General features: G+C 46.4%; 1 protein-coding gene across 5 annotated transcripts; it reads right to left on the bottom strand.

The window, feature by feature from the left end:
• Nucleotides 1-4,503: 4,503 nt before the first annotated feature.
• On the bottom strand, nucleotides 4,504-22,279 carry LOC140722258 (NACHT, LRR and PYD domains-containing protein 12-like). 5 transcript variants are annotated; one of them, XM_073037049.1, is made up of 9 exons: nucleotides 22,126-22,279; nucleotides 18,904-18,996; nucleotides 17,852-18,018; nucleotides 16,782-16,953; nucleotides 16,620-16,685; nucleotides 6,117-7,854; nucleotides 5,446-5,532; nucleotides 5,121-5,288; nucleotides 4,504-4,961 (listed from the first exon to the last, which is right to left on the bottom strand). In XM_073037049.1, the coding sequence occupies exons 2-9, from the start codon at nucleotides 18,962-18,964 to the stop codon at nucleotides 4,874-4,876; spliced, it is 2,547 nt and encodes an 848-aa protein (XP_072893150.1). In that variant the 5' UTR covers nucleotides 18,965-18,996; nucleotides 22,126-22,279; the 3' UTR covers nucleotides 4,504-4,873. The 5 variants fall into 5 exon arrangements, 4 of the variants coding, with proteins under 4 accessions (XP_072893150.1, XP_072893151.1, XP_072893152.1 ...); XM_073037050.1 differs by having other exon boundaries at nucleotides 22,179-22,275; XM_073037051.1 differs by lacking the exon at nucleotides 22,126-22,279 and adding an exon at nucleotides 20,582-20,737.
• Nucleotides 22,280-22,772: the final 493 nt, after the last annotated feature.

Raw genomic sequence — 22,772 nt, 5'->3', positions numbered from 1 at the left:
AATTCAGTGTTCATACCAAAGGACTGGAGACTACCCAGACGGTATATGAGGTGTTGCTCCTCCAATCTGAGTTTGCCCTCATCATGGCGGTAGAGGAGGCCATGTATGGACATATCCGAAAGGGAATATGAAGCAGATTTGACATTTGCTAACAAAAGTTAACATTTGCTTTGAGAGATATGAAGCGAGATGTAATACAATTAATAACAAATAAAATGAATGTGAAGGCAACAGTAAAAGCAGGTCATAGATCATGATTGGCATTTGAAGCCATAATGCGACGGACAGCTTTAAAAAGTTTCCGATTGTCTACTTTACTAGACGGTTTTATGGACTGAGCTTTAAGTACTCCCTGTGGTGCACAGAGAATGCAGAATTAGAAACGGCGCCTTGTTTGTTAACTAACTGTAACTAACTCATGTTATGTGCAACTTCTGCTACTGTTGTTTTTGGGTTTTTTTTAAACCGGAGAATAGATTAAAGTATATAAAGGGCAGCGAGATCAGAACGCAGGCGAGTGGCGCTTAGTGCAAGGAGTGCGGTACATTTTGTACAATATCCGAGAAATGGCTCTACCGACAATCCGGCATGTAAGGATTGTATTTTACCCTATTCTCGCAGCTTTCGGTGTTCCGGGTAAGTCGACACATCCTCTGTCCGGAATGTTATGGACGGTCGTCTATTAACAGACATTTCACTGGGTATTCTTTATCGGCGAAACCAACCCATTGCGGAAACACGGCGGACTACTGCTGCTGAACATTTTGTCATCGCTCTCTACGGTGATGCAGGATCGAGTTCACTGCCACCCCGCCGCCCGGCGCCTCCAAAGTTCATGCTGCTCAAATTCAGGGAGATCAATCCTCGCTCTTGCTGACCACTGTCAGTGTAAATTTGATACCACGGATCGTTGCGGATTGAAACATACTTTGTGACCTAACTTTTGGTGAAGGAGCAGTAGAACAGTACGAATTGTGCGAGCGTTTGGGATTGTACCAACTGCCGCCGTAGCTGAACAATCTCTCCCCCTCTCTCTCTCTCTCTCTCTCTCTCTCTCTCTCTCTCTCTCTCTCTCTCTCTCTCTCTCTCTCTCTCTCTCTCTCTCTCTCTCTCTCTCTCTCTCTCTCTCTCTCTCTCTCTCTCTCTCTCTCCTCTCTCTCTCTCTCTCTCACACACACACACACTATCTCTCTCGTTCTTTCTTTCTGTGTCTCTCTTTCTCTATCTATCTCCCTGTCTCTCTCACTTTCTGTCCTTTTTTCTCTCTCTCTCCCTTTCTCGCTCTCTTTCTCCCCGTCTCTCTGTCTGTCTCCCAGTCTCTGTCCTCTCTCTCACTCTCCGCCCTCTCTCTCTCTGTCTGTTCCTCGCTCACTCGCTCTCTCCAACTCCTTCCATCCCCCTTTTGTGGATTTCCGATCAAACCTTTGATTATATGTCTTAGCAGTACCAGTTGGGAATTATAGTAAATATAGCTAGCACAAGAATGGGCTGTCCAGCTGGAGATTTGAATTAATTTGTCCCTATCGCGCCTTTAAGATGATAATGAATGTGATGAAAAATGGCAGATATATCCAAGTGAAAGAGCTTATTTATTTTTAGATGTTTCTGGAACTATTCGAGTGTAAGCTAGATTGTGCACAAGCGACAATCAGTGAATTCCGATCCTGTTAACGGGTCCTGTCCTCATTCATTGATTAAACGGAGGGAACGAGTGCATCGGTTTCACCCTGGGTCTGGTGACCGACAGCGAGCGCGACCCCACTTACTCCGGGCCAGTAATGGCTCAATAGTAATGAGAGTTCCGTTGAGTGAAATCTGTCGGCTGCACATCAGCCGACCCTCCTATAGCTACTGTGTTCAGCTCCGTCACCGCTTTCATTCCCTACGGCTGGTGCCTGAATGGAGCTTGGAGGATAAGAGCTATTGAAATGATGATCCCACGGGTAGGGAATGTAGGGCGCAAGGAAGGAATGGGAGAAGATGGTGATCTCCACTATTTGTCTGGGTTGTGATGGTTAATAGGCGGCAGTGCTGCCCCCTCTCGGTTACATCGCCAAAGAGAAATCGAGAGCATGTCACCAGCAACTTAACCAGGAACAAATGCACGTTCAGCTCCGATCACTTTTAGTTCACTGGATGAGGAGTTTTTTTTTTCTCGTTTGGAAATATATTTCCCTGGTAATTTTGCCGATCACTGTCGGAATATTATTTTCACACTGGATTCCGAGAACACTTCTCCTCGCCCTGTTTCTAACTCATAATTTGTGTCTCTTCCCCTAGCGAACCTATTGACAATGGTGGTCCTCTTCCGTGGGAATTGCGGCCTTTCCAAATGTATATCCCACTACATGTTTGCCATGGCAATGGCAGATCTCCTGGTGATGATGTTCTGTGTAATCGGGTATCATATTGTCATGTACGAGTTTCCAACATCCTTCCTGTCCTACACATCCGCCTGTAAGGCTGTTGTGTACTTCAATTCAACCAGCCTGCAAACCTCGGTCTGGTTCACTGTCCTGTTCACAGTCGATCGGTTTGTAGCGATCTGTTGTCAGAAGCTTAAAGCGAAATATTGCACAGTGAGGACAGCTGTTGCCGGCATTATAACCGTGGCGCTCCTGGTGCATTTACAGAGCGTCCCGTTTCTATTTGAGTATAAACCTGTGCGTATAGATAACGGTATTCAATGGGGCTGTCAGCCGAGCTCATGGTTCATGACGTCTCCTGTGGGAGTCGCATTCTCCTTTCTGCAGAGTATTTTAACAGTTATAATACCTTTTGTACTGATAGCTCTGTTTAACTGTCTGACAGTGAAGCGCATTTTATTAGCCAGTAAAGTGCGCCGCGGACTGCGCGGTCACAGCAGTCAAACACAGAACGATCCGGAGATGGAAAGCCGTCGGAAATCCATCGTTTTACTCTTTAGTGTGTCCGGTAGTTTCATTCTCTTGTGGCTGACAGTATGTATGAGCTCTCTGATCACCGGACCCGCAGGAACCGCGCATTACGACGGCGATTACACCGACTCTGCCTATGTCGCCACTGAAGCCGGCTACATGCTCATGTACTTGAGTTCCTGCACGAACACCTGCATTTATACAGCGACCCAGGCTAAGTTTAGAGAAGAAATGCTGCTTGTGCTAAAATCTCCTTGGACTTTGTTTTTAGTATTGATTAAAAAGCACAGGTAAAGCAAAGTACATGTTCCTAAAGGTCAAACGTTCATTAACCACTAATTCTCCGCATTGGGCACAAACACATTAATACCATTGGCATTAGCTCACTTAGATCCTTCTGCGTAATTTTACCAAAATGTGCAACGAGACCAGTAAGTGAGCAGTCAGCGGCTCTATTTACAACTTTTCCACAGTTGTATTGTCAGCGGTCACGACTGTTCCCATTTTCCAAACTGAAACTTTCACTGTGGCTCTCTTCCCGCAAGCATTCCGGATCGATGTTTCCAGCATTTTCGGCACTTTTCACAGTCACGCCTGTTGTTTCCTCTGCAAGTAGAACCGGTTTCCCCTCAGTGTGGACGTGATCCAGGGACACATGAAAACCTTCCCAGTTTCCTTCTGCAGACTTTCAATTAACGTCACTGATTTTTTTTTAATATATTCAGCGGATCCACTTTGGTTGGTCAGACACCAAAACCACCCCAACTCGTCCCACTATGTGCCACCAGATATGAAATATACTCGCTGTACAGACAAGCTGTGTAGTTCTTCATCAGCCCTGGACCACATCAGTGTTTACCTCATTTTGATCAGCTTCCCAGTATAATGTTTATTTCCAATAACATGAAGCTCAGAGCTATCCACGGTTCCGTTCATCTCTTAAACCATCTTCCCACATCTGTTGTGTGTGTGTTTGTGTGTGCGCGCGCGCGTGCGCGCCTGTGTGTGTGTGTGTGTGTGTGTGCGCGCGCGTGTGTGTGTGTGTATGCGCGCGAGCATAAATGTCCGTATTACATTTCTTCAAATATATATGAATTTAATTTCCTGCCCTTGCTGTGGACTTTTAAACCTTAGTGACGGACAGAGCCGCTGTTGAATCCACCTGAGGAACAGTTAGATTCTGAAATATTGTGGAGTTCAATTAGCTGTAGGAATACAATTGGCTGATAAGGCTGCCACTCGCTGTTCTGTGGGTTATGAGCGCAACCACCAACACGTTTGTCTCTGGGAAATACTGGCATGATTTAACAGAATATATTCTGCCATGTACGGAATCCGCTCCGTATACTGACGTTTTCAACTCCTGCTCTGTCCTTAAGATATCCGTGTCGTTAGCATTCCCCTCGCAGTGTCATGGTAGAAAGAAATGCAGGACCGCCAAATAAGGGCAGCTCTCTCTCTCTGCCCCCCCCCCCCCACTCCCTTTCTTTGTGGAGTGTAAGGAGGGGGTGAGTTACCAAGGAAGGAGATGAGATCCTGGGCACCCAGGGTGCGGGGGGCAACAGAAACCTCAAATAAAACTCGTCCGAAACGAAGACAGGACGTTACAGTGGTTTATTGATTTCATCGACAAATGTAAATTAAACGATTTGTGAGCTGCTGACGTGCGGGAATAAATAAGTTGCTCCCGACTCACTCACAGTCACACACAATTAACTGACCGGCAACAACCAGTGCCAGTTTGAATAATCAGTCCCGTTTCTCACTGTCACTCTGCATCACGGAACTGATGATTATCTAATCACACTTCAGGGCCGTGTCCCAGATCACCGCAGATCCAGGGTCATTTCCGAGCCTTCGCGAATTGCTTCTGGAGTGCGGAAAGATAAGGGCGGGAGTTAAGGGGGTGGGGGGGGGGGGGAAATCGGCCAAATTGTCTCCATCCTGCGGGCGGGTATGTTCACACATTCAGACGTTTACAGGTACACTCTCAGTCCGGGTCTGGACTCCTGTAGAGACTCCAGTTCATTCAACCCAGTCCCACTGAAATTATTCACCGCCAGCCTGAAACGGATGGAAAAATAAAGATGAAAAAAAAAACAGATTATATAATCGTGTCAGTAACAGGCTTAATGTTTCAACAATAATCACAGACAAACATCACCAGAAAACCCGCGGATCTGCTGAAATTTTATCACATTGAACACTAACACAGACACTCACATGATCTGCTCCAGACTCGGGTGGGTCAGTATGAGCCGGCGGAGAGCGGGGACAGACTGGTCTGTGAGCGGGTTCCATCCCAGGTCCAGCTCCATCAGTGTTTGGTTTGTACTGAGAGCGGAGGCGAGATCCTCAGCACCAGAATCTGTAAGTTCGACATGGTTCAGACTGGAAATGAGAGAGAGATTGAGGGTGAAGGACACAGAGAGACAGGGGACGGTACAAATTCCCAGAATTTACCAGTAACACAATTACTGATCACATTAATGTTCAGTCTCAGACACCCAGTGTCTGTAAATACAATCTCCCACAGTCTGGTACTTACTTCAGTGTCTGTATTTTACACTCCGGGTTTCTCAGAGCAGCACACACCAGTTTCACTCCTGAATCTCCCAGGTCATTCCGCCCAAGACTAAACAGAAACAGACAAATTAATGAACAAAGTGATTCAAACCATGGGTCTGAAGGAATCTCTCTGACTCGGTTATTTCAGGAAACATTAAACCCTTCAGTAAATCACTGATAGGTGTTCCCATCACTGTCAATGTCCCTCACTGACCAGTTACAGGGGATTCACTGAACGTCAGTAATTTAGTCTGACGGTGTGACCCTGTAAACTCCTCATATTCTAACTCATTGCGCGATGGTTAGAAAAGTGTTCCTGACCTGTGAGTGGATCGGAAGGGATAGGGTTGAAGGGGAGAAAGTCCCACAGTGAGGAAGATTTGTGAATAGAGAAATGTCGGTGGGAAATGACACCATCTGAGGAAAAGGATGGAAAGACGGGAACTGAAAGAGGAAGGAGGGTGGGAAAGAGAAGAGAGATCCCACAGCAGGAACGGAGTTGGGGAAGAGACATCTCACAGGAGGAAGGGGGATCGCATTTGTCACAATTCTTCACAATCATATTCACTATAGTTTTACCCAAATCCCTTTACATTGAAACAACACAATGGAACAGTTTCACAGTTCAGAGTGAGAGAAAAATTAAGTTACCTCAATACCTGGAACTTGTGCAGCCAGGGTCCCAGCCGCTGGATTCCTTCACACAAAATGTGGCAGTACGACAGGTCGAGACATTTTATTGTATCACAGAGTCTGACAACATGAGACAGGACCGCGCAGTCAACCGGGATCAGTGTCATTCCACTGAATGAAAGTTCTTCCACAGATCCCAGTGCGGTCTGAGCCAGTTCACGATTCTGAGACTCAAACAGGTAGTGAAATGTGTTCAGGAGCCTCCTTTTACCAGCTTCACTCGTCGTGTTTTCACTCTGGCGTTTAACCTCCTCCTTCACCCAATCAATCACCCGACAGGTTGTTTCATGAGGAAATGGACCCAGAAACTCCTCCAGGCCCTGAGCTGTCATTGGGGAGGAGAGACCCGCAACAAAACGGAGGAATACCTCAAATCGCCCATCGGTCGTGTTATGGACTTCAGTGAGGAATTTCAGGATATCCTCGGGATGTAGAGTCAGGAACTGTGCGACTGCAGCTACAAACTCTTGGATGGTGAGGTGTGGGAATGTGTACACCACGCTCTGGGCAGAATCCTCTCTCCCCAAAAGCTCCATCAGGAACCCGGACAGGAACTGGGAAGGCTGCAGATTGTAGTTGTTCAAATCTCCATCTGTAAACACAGTTTTCTTATCGGACACTCCTCTGAAGGCCATCTGACCAACCCTGAGTAACACATCATGGGGGTTCTCAATCTCACGGCTGTGGTTTTTCAGGATGCTGTAAATATAGTAGGAATACAGTTGGGTGATGGTCTTGGGAATTCGCTGTGGGTCCCTGTCTCTTTGTGTGAAGAAAGGACCCAGTGCAAGAGCGAGGATCCAGCAGTAGGAGGGGTTGTAGCTCATGGCGTACAGGATCTCGTTCTCCTTCACGTGTTTGAAAACAGCTGTTGCCACCGTCTGATCTTCAAAATGCTTCATGAAATATTCCTTCCGTTCCTCATCAACAAATCCCAGGATTTCTGCCCAGACCCTGATATCTGCCTTTTCCAATAAATGTAACGCAGTGGGGCGGGTGGTCACCAGCACTGAACACCCTGGGAGCAGTTTGCCCTGGATTAAACTGTACACAATGTCCGACACTGCACACCAGCACTCGGGATCTGGGCACTGGTGCTTAGGTTCTGTATCTCTCCAACTGTCTGCAAAATAGATTCTGTGTTTGAATTCATCCAAACCATCGAATATGAACAACAATCCCTGTGGGTTCTTCCAGACATCTCTCAGGAAATTCCCAAAGTAAGGATACTGATCCAGAATCAGTTCCCTCAGGTTTGTTCTGCAGTTAATGGAGTTTAAATCCCGGAATTTGAAACTAAAGACAAACTGGAATTGTTGGAATATTTTCCCCGTGGCCCAGTCATAAACAATCTTTTGTACCATTGTTGTTTTCCCAATCCCCGCGACTCCGGCCACTGCTGCTGATCTCCCAGATTTGGATTTACTTCGGGAAAAGCTGCTCTGGAATAACTGATCAGTCTGGATTTTTTCCATCTCTCCGTGGAGATGTTTCTCTCTCCAACGCTCGTGGTCTCTGCCTCTTGCCAGCAGTTCATGTTCAACCAGTCTCCGATCTCGAACAGCAGAAATGACGATGAGCTCAGCGTATCGAACAACCAGCTGGAAAACCTTCACCTTCTCCCTCATCAGGACCGTGTTGACTCTCAGTGTTTCAGTTTGTGCCCGCAGAGTATCCATGTGTTTCTGTTGAACATCTTCAATGGGAACAGACAGCGTTCAAACTGTTAGATGTCTCAACTCAGAACTCAGTATTTAAGGACACAAGAGTTAGCCCAAAGCTATTGCATTAATTGAATTAATCAATGAATGTCCGTACAGTAAAGTAAATTTGCTTGCCTGGTCTGGATAAACACATGGTCATCATATTTTCATATTAACTGTGCTGTGAAGATGAGTCTTTCCCTGGTAGTTTACTGACCCCTGACGGTCCCGTACTGGATACCCTCTCACTACAGCCACAGATATCACTGTTCATGTGGAAGAAACTTTTAATCCCCATTGTTGATGAGGTGTGTGTGGAGATAGAGAAAAGGGAAGTTGGCATTCTGTCAAAGGAACAGGTCGGGGAATCACAGCTCCCCCCCCCCTCCCCTCTCAACATCACTGATTCAAAACGCAAAGAAGTATATTCGTTGATCAGCACCTGCTCTGTGGCTGGGTAGCTGGGGGAGAAAATGTCAATGACTTGTTCTGGAGATTGAGACAGTCAGCATTTTGACACAAACCACAGACAATCCACCCACCCCCCACTTCCATCATCACAGATGCTGCTCAGCTCACTGAGTTCCTTCAGAAAATGGTTCGAGACAGCAGATCTGCAGTACCGTGTCTCTTAAAGAGTCTGTGTTGTAAATACTCAACAGATCCAAGATTAAATATACACGAGTGTAAAGGAGAAGGAAATAATTGTTATTCCGGATCTGGTGAAGCACAAACTCAGATAGTGTATGCAAAGGAAAACTCGGTATTTTTTTTCAATCGTTCTGGTGGTGGGGTGCGGTTGTTAGTTGTGGATGTGTTGATCTGTCTTACTGCTTGAGGAAAGTAACTGATTTTGAGTCTGGTGGTCCTGCTGTGGATGCTACGTAGCTTCCTCCCTCACGGGGCGGGGCAAGCAGCCCGTAGGCAGGATAGGTGGGATCCTTCCTAACGCTGCTGGCCCTTGTCCGGAGCCTTTCTGTATATACGTCCCTGATGGGAGGTGGGATGGGGGTGCCGGTGATATGTTTGGGCAGTTTTGACTACCCGTTGTAGAGCCTTCCAGTTGGCCACAGTTATGCAGCATGTTGGCCTGTCCTCTGCAGCACAGCTGTAGAAGGACGCGAGTGTAGATGTGAGTACAGGTCAGACAACGTCTGTCAAAACGGGAGATACCACTGGTCTATGGCTTTAAATACAAGTTTGAAAACCATGTTATTTACAGGTCGGGAGTTAAAGAGAGCAGAGACCAAGGAACTTTGGTAGCAGCCAGCATGAAGTCTCATTGCACTGTGATGTTTAAGCATTCTCCCCATTTAGGTAATAGTCCACCCTATTGTTTCTCTTGCCAAAATGCATTACCATTCATTCCCCAACATTGTAGTCCATCTGCCACAATTGGCCTACTCTTCCAATTTGTCGAAGTTTTGCTGCAATCGCATTGCTTCTTCAGCACCACCCACCCCTTCGCCGATCTTCGTATCATCAACAAATGCGGTCAGTAAAGGAGCCCAGCAGAAAGCAGCTGATTGGGCAACCAACGTCAAGTGACCTTGGAAAAACTCATACCAATAAATAGAGGGGTAGCTCAAGTGGAGCGGCCAGTAAAGGAGTGGAACTTTGCGGCTTTGACTTGGGGAGCAGCCTTGTTGAGGAAAGGTCCTTGTGAGGAAAGAGCGAGTCTTTGGCGAGGAAGCTGAGGGAGGAGACTACTCCACAGTTGGTGAGGGGGAGAGGTGGTGAAGAGATGACAGGTAGACTGATTCAGTGTGATGCTTGCCTGATATGGGAGGTCAGGGACACTGATGGTGCTTCCGGCTGCTACAACTGTGAAAAGTGTGTCCAGGTTCAGCTCCTGAAGGACCGTGTTGGGGCACCGGAGAGGCAACTGGATGACCTCAGGTTCATCCGGGAAAAACGGGAGTTTTCTGGATAGTACCTACAGTGAAATCGTTACACCGAAGATAACAGAGGAGAGAACGGGGGTGACAATGAGGAAGAGATGGAAGCTTGAAGTACAGGAGACCCCGGGGGATGGGCCTCTTGAAAACATGTTCACCCTCTTGGAAGCTTGGGACAGAAGACACTGTCAGTCTGAGAGGTGAACGGGTCTGCGAGTCAAAAATTGGCACTGAAGCAAAGCCAAAGAGACAGACGACTGGCAGAGCTGTGGGTTTTAGATTCTTAGACCACTGGGATCGGTTTTGGGGTAAGGATGAATTGAACAAAAGGGACGGGTTGCACCTTAGCAGTCGGGGGACCAGCATTCTGGCCGGCAGGTTTGCCACTGCAACACGGGTGTGTTTAAACTAATAAGTGTGGGGAGGAGACGAACTGGAAATAGAAGGATGGAGTTAAAGGGAAAGACTGAATAAGAAAAGTTAAGAAAGACATCAGAATTTATGGGGCAGAAAGCTCCGGAAGGGATCGGAGAGTATGGCCAAGTACAATAGGACCAATGAGACAAGCTAGGGGAATAATGGATTAAAAGTATTATATATGAATGAGCTTGAAGCTCAGTTGGAAATTGGCAAGTATGATGTTGTAGGAATAACAGAGACATGGCTGCAAGAGGACCAGGGCTGGGAAATGAATATTCAAGGATACACATCCTATCGAAAGGACAGACAGGTGGGCAGACGGGGTGGGGTGGCTCTACTGGTGAGGAATGAAATACAGTCCCTTGCAAGGGGTGACATACATTTAGGAGATGCAGAGTCAGTATGGATAGAACTGAGAAATTGTAAGGGCAAAAAGACCCTAATGGGAGTTATCTACAGACCCCCAAATAGTAGCCTGGCTATAGGGTGCAAGTTGAATAAAGATCTAAAATTAGCATGTTGCAAAGGTAATGCTACAGTTGTAATGGGGGATTTCAACGTGCAGGTAGACTGGGAAAATCAGACTGATACTGGACCCCAAGAAAGGGAGTTTGTGGAGTGCCTCCGAGATGGATTCTCAGAGCAGCTTGTGCTGGAGCCTACCAGGGAGAAGGCAATTCTGGATCTAGTGTTGTGTCATGAACCGGATTTGATAAGGGAACTTGAGGTAAAGCAGCCATTACGAGGTAGTGACAATAATATGTTGAGTTTTAACCTACAATTTGAGAGGGAGAAGGGAAAATCGGAAGTGTCAGTATTACAGTTGAACAAAGGGGACTATGGAGCCATGAGGGAGGAGCTAGTCAAAGTTGACTGAAAGGATATCCTCGCAGGGATGACAGTGGAACAACAATGGCAGGTATTTCTGGGAATAATTCAGAAGGTGCAGGATCGGTTCATTCCAAAGAGTAAGAAGGATTCTAACGGGAGTAGAGAGCGACCGTGGATAGCAAGGGAAGTCAAGGAGAGTATAAAACGTAAGAGAGAAGAAGTATAACATAGCAAAGATGAGCGGGAAGCCAGAGGACTGGGAACATTTAAAGAACAATAGAAGATTACTAAAAAAGGCAATATGCGGAGTATATAAAGGAGGATAGTAAAAGCTTCTTTAGGTACGTGAAGAGGAAAAAGCTATTTAAGATCAAAGTTGGGCCCTTGAAGGCAGAAACAGGTGAATTTACTATGAGGAGCGAGGAAATGGCAGACGAGTTGAACAGGTACTTTGAATCTGTCTTCACTAGGGAAGACACAGGCGATCTCCCAGATATAATAGTGGCCAGAGGACATAGGATAATGGAGGGACTGAAGGAAATTCACATTAGGCAGAAAAAGGTGTTGGGTAGACTGATGGGACTGAAGGCTGATAAATCCCCAGGGCCTTATGGTCTGCATCCCAGGGTACTTAAGGAGGTGGGTCTAGAAATCGTGGACGCATTGGTAATCATTTTCCAAAGTTCTATAGATTCAGGATCGGTTCCTGAGAATTGGAGGATAGCTAATGTTATCCCGCTTTTTAAGAATGGAGGGAAAGAGAAAACAGGGAATTATAGACCAGTTAGCCTGACATCAGTGGTAGGGAAGATGCTGGAGTCAATTATAAAAGATGAAATAACGGCATATTTGGATAGCAGTAACAGGATCGGTCCGAGTCAGCATGTATTTACGAAGGGGATATCATGCTTGACTAATCTTCTGAAATTCTTTGAGGATCTAACTATGAAAATGGACAAGAAAGAGCCAGTGGATGTAGTGTACCTGGACTTATAGAAAGCCTTTGATAAGGTCCCATATAGGAGATTAGTGGGCAAAATTAGAACACATGGTATTGGGGGTAGGGTACTCACATGGATAGAAAATTGGTTGGCAGTCAGGAAACAAAGAGTAGGGATTAATGGGTACTTTTCAGAATGGCAGACAGTGACTCGTCGGGTATCGCAAGGCTCGGTGCTGGGACCGCAGCTATTTACAACATACATTAATGATTTAGATGAAGGGATTAAAAGTAACATTGGCAAATTTGCAGATGACACAAAGCTGGGTGGTAGTGTAAAATATGAGGAGGATAGACTCCAACGATTCAATCACTTAGGTTAGGCTACCTGGCCTGTAATTCCACAAACAAGAGAAAATCTGCAGATGCTGGAAATCCAAGCAACACACAGAAAATGTTGGAGGAGCTCAGCAGGCCAGACAGCAGCTATGGAACAGCTGACGTTTTGGGCCGAGATCCTTCGGCAGGACTGGAGACAAAAAGCTGAGGAGTAGATTCGAAAGGTGGAGGGGGGAGAGAGAAATGACAGGTGATCGGTGAAACTTGGAGGGGAGGGGATGAAGCAAAGTGTATGAAGTTGATTCTTGATAGAGACGGAAGGCCATGGAAGCAAGAAAAAGGTGGGAGGGTCACCAGAGGGAGGCGATGGACAGGCAAGGGGATAGCATGTGAGATGTACGAGGGCATGGGGAACGGTGAAGGGGGAGAGGAAGCCTTTCTGGAAACTTAAGAAATCGATATTCATGCCATCAGGTTGGACGCTGCTCAGACGGAGCGTAAGGTGTTGTTCCTCCAACCCGAGTGTGGCCTTATCCTGACGGTGCAGGATGCCATGGACTGACGTATCCGAATGGGAAGAGGAAATAAAATGGGTGGCCACTGGGATCACGCTTGTTCTGGCGGACACAGTGCAGACGCTCGGCGAAACCGTTCGCCACTCTATGTCCGGTCTCATCGACAGACAACAGACCATACTGAGATCAACTACGCCTCCCTCTTTTGCTCTCTCCACCCACTATTTTCCTTTCTTCCATTCCTTCTGTCTCTTTTACTAACCAACTTCCTAGCTCTTTGCTCATCCCTCCCCCTCCAAATTTCACCTATCGCCTGGCATTTCTCTCTCCCCTCCCACCCCGCTCTCCACCTTTCAAATCGACTCCTCAGCGTTTTATCTCCAGTCCCACTGAATGTTCTCAGCCCGAAACGTTGACTGTACTTTCTCCATAGATGTGCTGAGTTTCTCCATCATTTTCTGTGTGATAGCCTATAATTTATTTCTTTTGTCTTCATCCCTTCTTTATGCTTCTTTTTGTTACCTATTGTTAGATTTTAGAACCTTCCAAATCAACTAGCTTTTCTCTCACTTCTGCTACATTATATTGCGTTTCCTATTCTATTATGCAGACCCTAGCTGCATCCTAAGGGATCATTTACAATAGTCTCCCTGATAAGATCTGATCTCAGAGTGTCAGGGACATGCAGGGTATCACAGAGTGCCGGGAACCTATTAGGGACGTGTGGGGTTTCACAGTGTCTCAGGACACTGCCAGGGATGTGTAGGGTCTCACAGGGTACTGGGAACCTGTCAAGCTGTGTGGAGACTCACAGTGCATCAGGACCTTGCCAAGGTTGTGTGGTGTCTAACGGCGTGTCTGGACCCTGTCAGGGGTGTGTGGGGTGTCATAGTGTGTCAGGGCCCTGTCAGGGGTGTGAGGGGCTTCACAATGTGTCTGGACCCTGTCAGTGGTGTGTGGTGCCTCACAGTGTGTTGGGGCCCTGTCTAGGGTGTGTGGGGTCCCACAGTGTGTCCAGAACCTGTCAGGAGAGTGTGGTGTCTCACAGTGTGTCAGGACGCATGTCAGAGTTGTGTGGGGCCCCACAATGTGTCCGGACCCTGTCAAGGGTATGATCGGTCTGACAGTGTGTCAGGAACCAGTCAGGTCTGTGTGGGGTCTCACAGTGTGTCAGAAATCTGCCAGGGGTGTGTGGGGTCTCTGTGTCGGAACACTGTCAGGGGTGTGTGGGGTCTCACAGCATGACAGGATCCTGTCAGAAGTGCATGGGTCTCTCTATGTATCAGGAACTTGCTGGGTGTCTGTGTGGTCTCACTGTGTGTCAGTACCCTGCCAAGGGTTTGTGAAGTCTCACAGTGTCTCAGGACCCTGTCAGGGGTGTGCGGTGTCCCACGGTGTGTCAGGAACCTGTCAGGTGTTTGTGGGGTCTCACAGTATGTCAGGATCCTGTCATTAGTGGGTGGGGATTCACAGTGTGTCAGGACCCCGTCAGGGGTGTGTGCGGTCCCACAGTATATCCGGAACCTGTCAGGGTTGTCTGATGTCTGGCTGTGTGTCAGGACCTGCCAGCGATGAGTGTGGTCTCACAGTGTGTCAGGACCCTGTCCGCGATGTGTGGGGTCTCACAGAGTTTCTGGACCCTGCCAGCGATCTGTGTGGTCTCACAATGTGAGAAGACTGTACCAGTGGTGTGTAGGGTCTCACAGTGTATTGGGACCATGTCAGAGGGGTGTAGGTTCTCACAGTGTGTCAGGACCGTGTCTGGGGTGTGTGGGGTCCCAAACTGTGTCAGAACCCTGTTAGGGGTGTGTGGGGTCTCCATTCAAAATGTTCGGCTGTAATAGGGAGCGTAGGAAAACATTAATTGTAGACATATTTTCTTTAGAGAATATGACAGTGGTAGAAATGGTGTTCTTCAATAGTCAGGGAGAGATTCTGTTTCATGTACAGAAATGGCTGTAGGAATTTCACTGTCGTGTTTGTTCCCTCGGCAAACAACATGAGGAATAGTGAACAAAAAGCTTGTAGCGATTTCCCAAACCCATGGTGCAGAGAAACTGACAGGTTTCATTGACCTGATGTGGACTGGAACAGCATTAACAGAGGTGAGTAGTTTGTAAACATCCTGATTCATCTATCTCTGGTCCCATATTTAAATTATCATCTTTGGAATTTGTTCTTGTAATTGAGAGAGACAGAACCAGGGTTCTGGCCGAGATTCCTTATATTTCTGTTGAGAGCTTTGAATAATCAGATAAACATGGGCTGATGCGATATTAATAAGTTTTGTGATGTTTGTCTTTCCTACGCGCTCTCCTCTGTTAAATGTGCAGTTGAGTGATCCAACTCAGTCTGCAGTGATGAAGCCTTACAATCTCTTGAGCCCATGAACTGCCCCGGGCTCCGTTTTCACAGTCATGATGGGCTTATAGATGTAGTGAGCTTTCCATCCAGACGGTCACAGTTTAACTAATTGCAAAATTATTTAGAGATATTTTCAGTCATTTTCACCTTCCTTGCCGCGATCCCACAACCCTCGGTTTCTCTGTCCTAATTCCCATCTCTCACCCTTCCACAGTGTCCATCGCACAACACCGGCAGACATGAATTTCAGCTTTTGTGGACTGAGCTGAGGAATATGTCACCCAGTCTCACCCTCTCTAACACTGTAGCAGTGTTTGCACTAGGGAGAGTAGATGTGAACACAGTGTGTTCATATGCTGCTCTGTGGTTGAACAGACCAGTTGGGATGTTACCTGATTTTCTAATTAAACTGATGCTATTATTACTATTCTGTGACTGCAACTTCAGTGGATGCCCAACTCTAAGAAAAGATAATCTGCTGTGGGAAATTTAGAAATCGGTTAAGAATGAGTCTGTTCCAGAGAGGGCAGTGGCTATCAAGAGAAGGTTTTGACATCTTGTGTGAAGAAATATAAGTTTTTAATTCCATTTTCTATATCCCCCTCTCCCTTTCTCCACATAGACTCGCAGAGGAGGGACTTTTAGGCCCTGGAGCGGTGTGACCAATTTCCTCAAACTTGCCAGCTCTCTGCCTCTTTCCTCAAAATGACCTTTGAAAACATTCCCTCTAAGAAACATGTGTTCTCACTGTGTTCTCTGTCACAGTGCCCATATTTACCTGGTCAGATCCCTGTGGCTCAACAACCTAACCGCCGTACGCAAATTACAACCGTTGGTGGAAACAGAGGTCAAGTTTCAACTTAATGAACTCTGCTGCAGCCCATTCTGGGCTATTGCATACCGCCCCACTACTGGAGGGATTTTGAGGCTTTAGAGAGGGAGCAGAAGAGGTTTACAGGGATGCTGCCTGGTTCAGAGGGCATGTGCTATCATGAGAGACTGGATAAAATTAGATTGTTTGCTCTGGATCATCGGAGGCCGAGGGGAGCTCTGACACAGGTTGAGAATATTATGAGAGGCAGAGATAGAGTGGACAGAGATCATCAGTTTGTCGCGGTTGAAATGTCTATTACCAGAGGGAATATATTGAAGGTGAGATGGTGTAGAATGAAGTATGATGTGAGGGAGAGCTTTTCATTCATCAGAGAGCCGTGGCTGCATGGACCGCACTGCCCGGTAAGGTGATAGAGACAAATTATCAGAAGCTTTTAAGAGTCGTTTGGATAGACACATGGATGTAAGGAAGATGGAGGAGTATGGACATGGTGTAGGAAGGAGAGATTAGAGTTGGGTTATGTTGATTTACTTCTCAGCTGGTTCGGCACAATATTATATGACTAATGACCTATTCCTGTGTTATACTCTTCAATATTCAATGCACGTTCACTTACCTTTCAGCTCACTAAGAACCTTGATTAAACCTTGAGCGGGATTTGATCGATGGGAGGGATCACAACCTGTTTGAATTTAAACACATTGAGGGAATGATGTGTAAAATTTTAAAGTGTGCTGTATTCAATCCAAATTTGAATTAATCTCTGATATTTTCTCACCATATATCTGTATTTCGTTCAGTATTTTGTCCAACATTGCAACATCATTCCACATTTTCACAAAGGTTTCCCACATCACCCTCCGGGCGCGGGAGCCTTTCTCCATCACCAGGCTCAGGAGGAGTTTAGAACTGTCCGCCTGCTCTCCCTTATCAGCGAGATCAGAGATTTTCTGTGAAGAGTAACAGTGAACATATCAGGGACTGACAGATTCACACAGAGAATGAGAAGTAAATGATGTGCTCTGTAACGGGATCACATTGAGCAGTCACCCGGACAGGTGCTGCTCCTGTCTGAACGTGGACTGTACATTCTGAGTGCAGAGCACAAGGAGGGACATTCACTGTGCACCTGGTCCACCAGTCAATGACATCCTTCATTGACGTGGCTCCAATTCCATAAATAATCCCTCACCGGATTTGATGGTGTAAAACAGAAATCATAAAATAACGATCACAGAGGAAGAAATAAAACTGGAGGGTTTTATTTTATATAACAGATTGAACAGCCTCAGAGAAGTTGCAGAAATTATCATGTGGTTCATCTCCTCAGTCCGCCAGTGTCCAACATGACAGCGGATTACTGGCTGACATCTGACACCTTTCGCTTCCCTTTTCCAGTAGAGGTTTTTTCAGTGATTACACGTTACAACATGGCAATGTTTCCCGATTCACACTGTTTGCAGTTACGGATTATCTCCACCCAGAACTGAACACACCCGGGCTCCTGTGGCATTCACTGATGATGTCCCGGTTCTCACTGACATCCTGCCGTCACTCTGTACATTTTTCACAGACTGAAACTTCCTGTCATATTTGCATTTAATGCTGTAAGCCCACAGACCTGTTACTTGCTCAACTCACTCTGAACATCGAGCGGCTCCCCACCAGTCCGCGGGGTCTTTTCACCTCTTTCCATCTCCGGTTCAGATTCACATGTTCGGGATTGCATGTGGAGTACTTATTTCCCAGTTATTCTTTTATCTAATTTAATATCCGTTGAGTCAAAGATCCGACAGCCATCAGTCCTGTGATGTGTGAAAATTCAAACCCATTCTCCCTCCCACTCACCCGATGTTCCTCTCTGCTGAACTGTTTCTCAGCCTTTAATGCCAGACTCACTCCGTGAACCCGTCCTTCCATCGCCTGCTCCAGCCTGTCCCGGTAGAAGTCCGTCAACTGCAGCAGCTGGAAATCGTCCCAGCTTGCCAGGAGCTCGGTGATCACTGAGCCCGGACCTGTGAAGGAAAATGAGGAGCATTAAAGAAATTACTGACCTCATACTGGACAGTAACGTTCCCTTTGGAACCTAAAGATCACCAAACACAGTCCGAAATATATGTATGTGGGGATGGGGGGTGGGGGGGAGGTGGGGTGGAACAGGCTTTGGCTGGGGGATCGGGGGCGCCGGGGTTGTAGGAGCAGGTATAGTTTCATCTGTTGAAGGCTGCTCTTTCGTGTCCCCAGGAATATAACTCTCTGTTTGGAAAGGACCCTGCTTATTCCTAAGAATATAGTAACCCAGCACCATCACTCTCCTGGTGCTGCCCATCACCACCGCTTTGCTCTCGGTTACTGTCTGCCGGCCTGATCAACCCCTTCCTCAGCAAATCTCTGGAGAATCTCACAAAATGCTGGAGGTACTCAGCATGTCAGGCAGCATCTATGGAGGAGAATAAGCAATCAATGTTTTGGGCCAAGGCCCTTCATCGGACTGGAAATGAGGGAACAGAAATTCTAGATATTGCCACATTACTTTCCATTCATCGTGGTCCTCATCCAAAATGTCAAATCTTTATTCCTCTCCATGGATGCTGCCTGACCTGCTGAGTTCTGCCAATATTTTGTGTCTTTTTATTGCCCACAACTTTCAGCATCTGCAGAATGTCATGTCTTCTAGAGTAACTCGCTATTTTAATGTGCATCACAATCTGTTACAGGAGCAGCAGCAGCCGGTAATTGTACACCTTCTACGTTTGACTGTATTTCCCCCAGAAATGTTAACTCCCTCTCTTATCTCTCTGTTCAGTTTTCACAAACACTTTGTGAATTCCCAATATTGAATTAAACACAGACGCAGAATCAGCAGAGTATTTATAAATTAAAATAATTCGCCAACATACCCGTGTCCTTTCCCGATGTTGACGACACTGGAAGTCCTCCCCTGCCTGCACATTGACCCATTGTGAGGACAGGTGTGATCAGATTTTGTTGCTCTGTAACAAAACAAATAACAGGAGGGTCAAACATTAATTGGGGTTTAAAGGAGAACACTGTTTTGTTTTTAAACTGAGGCAAACACTTCCAAACATCTTGGGCCTGTCCAGTGAAGCCTTGACAGGGCCTGATCCAGCTGAGCCCATCGATTTCCGCGCTCTCCATCTATTGTACACCGTGCCGGGACTTCAGGGGTACCTACGCGCTTATATTGCAGACAATTCCCTTTTCGGAGCCAGTCTTGTGTCCTCGAATGGGAGTGAAGTGTCAATGGAATAGCAAGGCAGGTTGAGCAGACAGCGCCCACTGCTTTGGCCCTCCTACCACTGGTGGTGCTATGGTGAGTAATGGACAGCCGTTACAGCAGTGTGGGTTGAAACATTTCTGCTGATTATTGGGACATCCATTCCTCTCGTCACTGAATTATACAGATTTCTCAGTCACACCTGATTCTCACCATCTCCTTTCAGTTTTACATCCCCGGGCATTGACACCAGTGGCAATATAGACCATGGTTTAAGTCTGTATAGAATCACTCTGACATCCTGAACAATGAAATCTCACACATAGCATCATGACATCTTGTTCTGAACCACTACGTTATCTCCGGCAGAACTTTAAGACCATTATTATCATCTACACTCGGTCAAGATTTCTTTGGACATAGCACCTGGCTATTATCAGATAGTTATATGGTACCTTGTTAAGCACAATGTAGACCCGCCATACATCCGAAACAGCAAGTTGGGAAAATTCATTGTAACCTGTTGCAATATGAACCAGACTCCTGAATTAAGTATCAAACTTTCTAACCATGCCATGTACATTCATATACAAATCAATGTCATGAATATCTAATTAACGAGGCCTCGACACTGACATGCACTTCCCACTCATCACGGACATCCATTCGTTAAATCCATCTTCAGTCATCACCCTCTGCTCTCTGTCATTGAACCCGGTGTGAATCCAGCTCACCAGCTCCCCGAGAATCCCACGTGACCTATCCTTCCAGATGAGCTGTCATGCGGGATCTTGTTACAGACTTTTCCAAAGTTCAGATGAATATGTTACAATCCAGCAACAATGAATATATGATTGAAACAGGGTTTTTATAACAAATAAAACATTTATTAAACACTGCTAAAAAAACAAAAAGTAAACAAACGCCTAACAACCGGAAGTCAGCTGCAATACGGCAGCTCGAACAGTTCTTAAAGCAAGAATCCGAAAACAGTTCTTAAAACGATAATGCAAAAACAGTTCTCAGAAGTAGTAATACGAAAGCCCAAAATTTTAGCCAGTTGCTTAGGAGAGACTTCTTGAAACAATTTAAATTCTCTTTCACGTCGTGTTACTGCTGTTCCCAGATGAAGTATGTTTTGATCAAAGGATTCATGATGAAGAAAATGAAACGGCTTAAAGGCACTGACCTTTCTTTGGCGAAACTTCACCCAACCCTCTATTTTTCTGGTAGAACAGGAGTTATCATGGGCATAGCTGACAAATTCCTTCCGAATGAGAATCAAACAAGGTCGAACCTGCTTTACCATCGAAATCAACTTTCCTCGATCATTAACTTACCGAACTTCAAATCTTCACTCTCCAATGACTGGACTGGCAGTATTATGGCAAAACTGACGGCAATAACCTTTGACTTAAGGCAGAAAGTAAAACTCCACTTTTAAATGAATCTGCGTCATAACATCGGAATACACAGAAGCGTGGAGTCACTACCAAATTCAACCACGAACTGCCCACATCACAGGGTGGGGTTCTCCTTTAATACCCGGTTGGGGGGGAAACTATCACATGAGCTCTCACTGGCGGGAAAATGACATCAATCCCCCATCACAAGACCATTACCTCATCTCCAGCATAGCTTCAATTACATCATGGTCACGTGACTGGTATAAGATACCCACGGGTACGTAACAAATAACATCACTGCTCTATTTTATCTATCTTCAGTTAGCTCTTCAAAAGTTTCCAGAATACTTGTCAGATATGATGTCCCACTGAGTGGTGCAGATGACAATTTCCCCGCAATCAATGTCCAACCGACCGGGACTTCAGCTTCACAGTAGACTGAGGAAATTCCAATCCAGTTGTAGAATTGCCGACCTGGACTGAAGCTCGCATACTGCCAGTTCCATACCCTCAGAGTCACTAACCCAATATTATGACCCATACAAAGACGTTATGGTGCCGGCGATTTGCCGTGGTGTTCCTGCCATTTCCGATTCACAAACTGATGTTGAACTGGAACCTAATGACCCTTTGCCGGGGCCGGGGCTCAGTTTGGTTCACCGGTCTGTAGATTGTGAGAAGATGCAGATACACTTCAGCTTGTTTCCAACAACTAAACTGAGCAGGTTTGATCACAATGGCATTGCTGTGTGGGATCTTGCCCAGCACAGCTGTCTGCCATGCTTCCGCTCAGTGTAGCAGGAAGAAAATGTAAAATTATAAAATAGAAAAATATGGGAACTCCGTACATCAGGTTACATCTGAGAAAGGAGAAATGGTGGAAGATCCAATATCTGAACTGGAACTGTCCAAGATGCTGTCGATCGGCTTTTCCAGTATTTTCGTCTTTTTACTTGAAATTTCCTGCAACTGTAGCTTTATCCCACCTCTTTATATTATGCACAGATGGTAACTGATTGTAAAATACCAGCAACACGCTAAAATGTTTGTTGGTTATCAGTTCATTCTGACCCTGGTGTAATACACTCCATACAATCAATGCCGGCCGAATGGCCGCATTCAGTGTGTTGGGAATATGTAAAACAATTATCAACCCCAGCCATCGATCCATCTGAAGCTTGGATCCGATACCGAGCCGGTTGTTGGAAGTAAAGTTCCCCAGGTACATCTTAATGGATGGGTTCAGTCTCGGCATCACCACTCACCCCGCTCCTGGGACCAGAACACCAGGGGCTGAGCGGCGGCTCCTCTCAGGCGGTTCAGTGTGAAGGACCTACAACCCTGACGGACCCCTGCAGTTTGTGTCCAGGAAGTGGAACGAGGCGGCCAGTTCGAGGAAGTTAAAGGGACTCACTGCCCAAAATCTCTACCCCTCCCCCCCCCCCCCCCCCCACACCGGGATCGGCCTCAGTACTCACCGATGGGAAATTGTCGGTCGCGTTCACCCCGAGTGACCGGCCTCAATACTCACTGATGAGAACTTGGTCAAATTATTCTCCAGACAGAGATCGGTCCTCCGGCTCCAAGCCGATGATCCGCTTCAACAGAGAACGGAAAGAAAACCACCGCCCATCCGGGGAATGTGAGCGCGGGGGCGGAGCTTTGACGGTGGAACCCTCACGTGCTGCAGATTGGCGTTTGAAATGGGAGTGAGAAACAGGATCATGTGACGGGAGGAGGGTCTCCCATCTGAACCGGTTTCACACGCTGCCCGACCTACCTGCCGCATTATTTCGTATTTACACCAACTACAATTTTCAGTTTTTCCCTCTGCATCTTCCATGTCCCGATCACTCCACCACCCGGTTCTTAGAGTTACGGGATCAATTCCCATCCCGGTCTGATACAGAATTCCCACTCCAACAGGAATTATGCAGGTTTCATTGAAAACACTTCTATGTTTATAAACACTAATTTCTATTTACATTCCTCCGGAGCCTCACTGGACAGGAGCACTGAAACATCAAGTGAGAAACAGGAGGAGGTGGCCATTCTGTCCCTTAAACCATCAACAAGATGACGGCAGCTCTTCAATCTCAGCCACATGTTTGTGCCCGATCCTCAT

The sequence above is a fragment of the Hemitrygon akajei genome, unplaced genomic scaffold (genome assembly GCF_048418815.1).
Source record: "Hemitrygon akajei unplaced genomic scaffold, sHemAka1.3 Scf000073, whole genome shotgun sequence".
NCBI lineage: Eukaryota > Metazoa > Chordata > Chondrichthyes > Myliobatiformes > Dasyatidae > Hemitrygon > Hemitrygon akajei.
This window is presented reverse-complemented; position numbering and strand designations above follow the sequence as displayed.

Bases quoted from the DNA above. Each gene is read 5' to 3' on its own strand.
- LOC140722258 (XM_073037049.1), bottom strand. From the start codon at position 18,964: ATGGGTCAATGTGCAGGCAGGGGAGGACTTCCAGTGTCGTCAACATCG. The intron at 7,855-16,619 runs GTAAGTGAACGT...TTCCCATTGAAG, and splicing joins GGTTCTTAGTGAGCTGAAAG to ATGTTCAACAGAAACACATG. The intron at 5,533-6,116 runs GTAACTTAATTT...GTTTCTGTTTAG, and splicing joins CACAAGTTCCAGGTATTGAG to TCTTGGGCGGAATGACCTGG.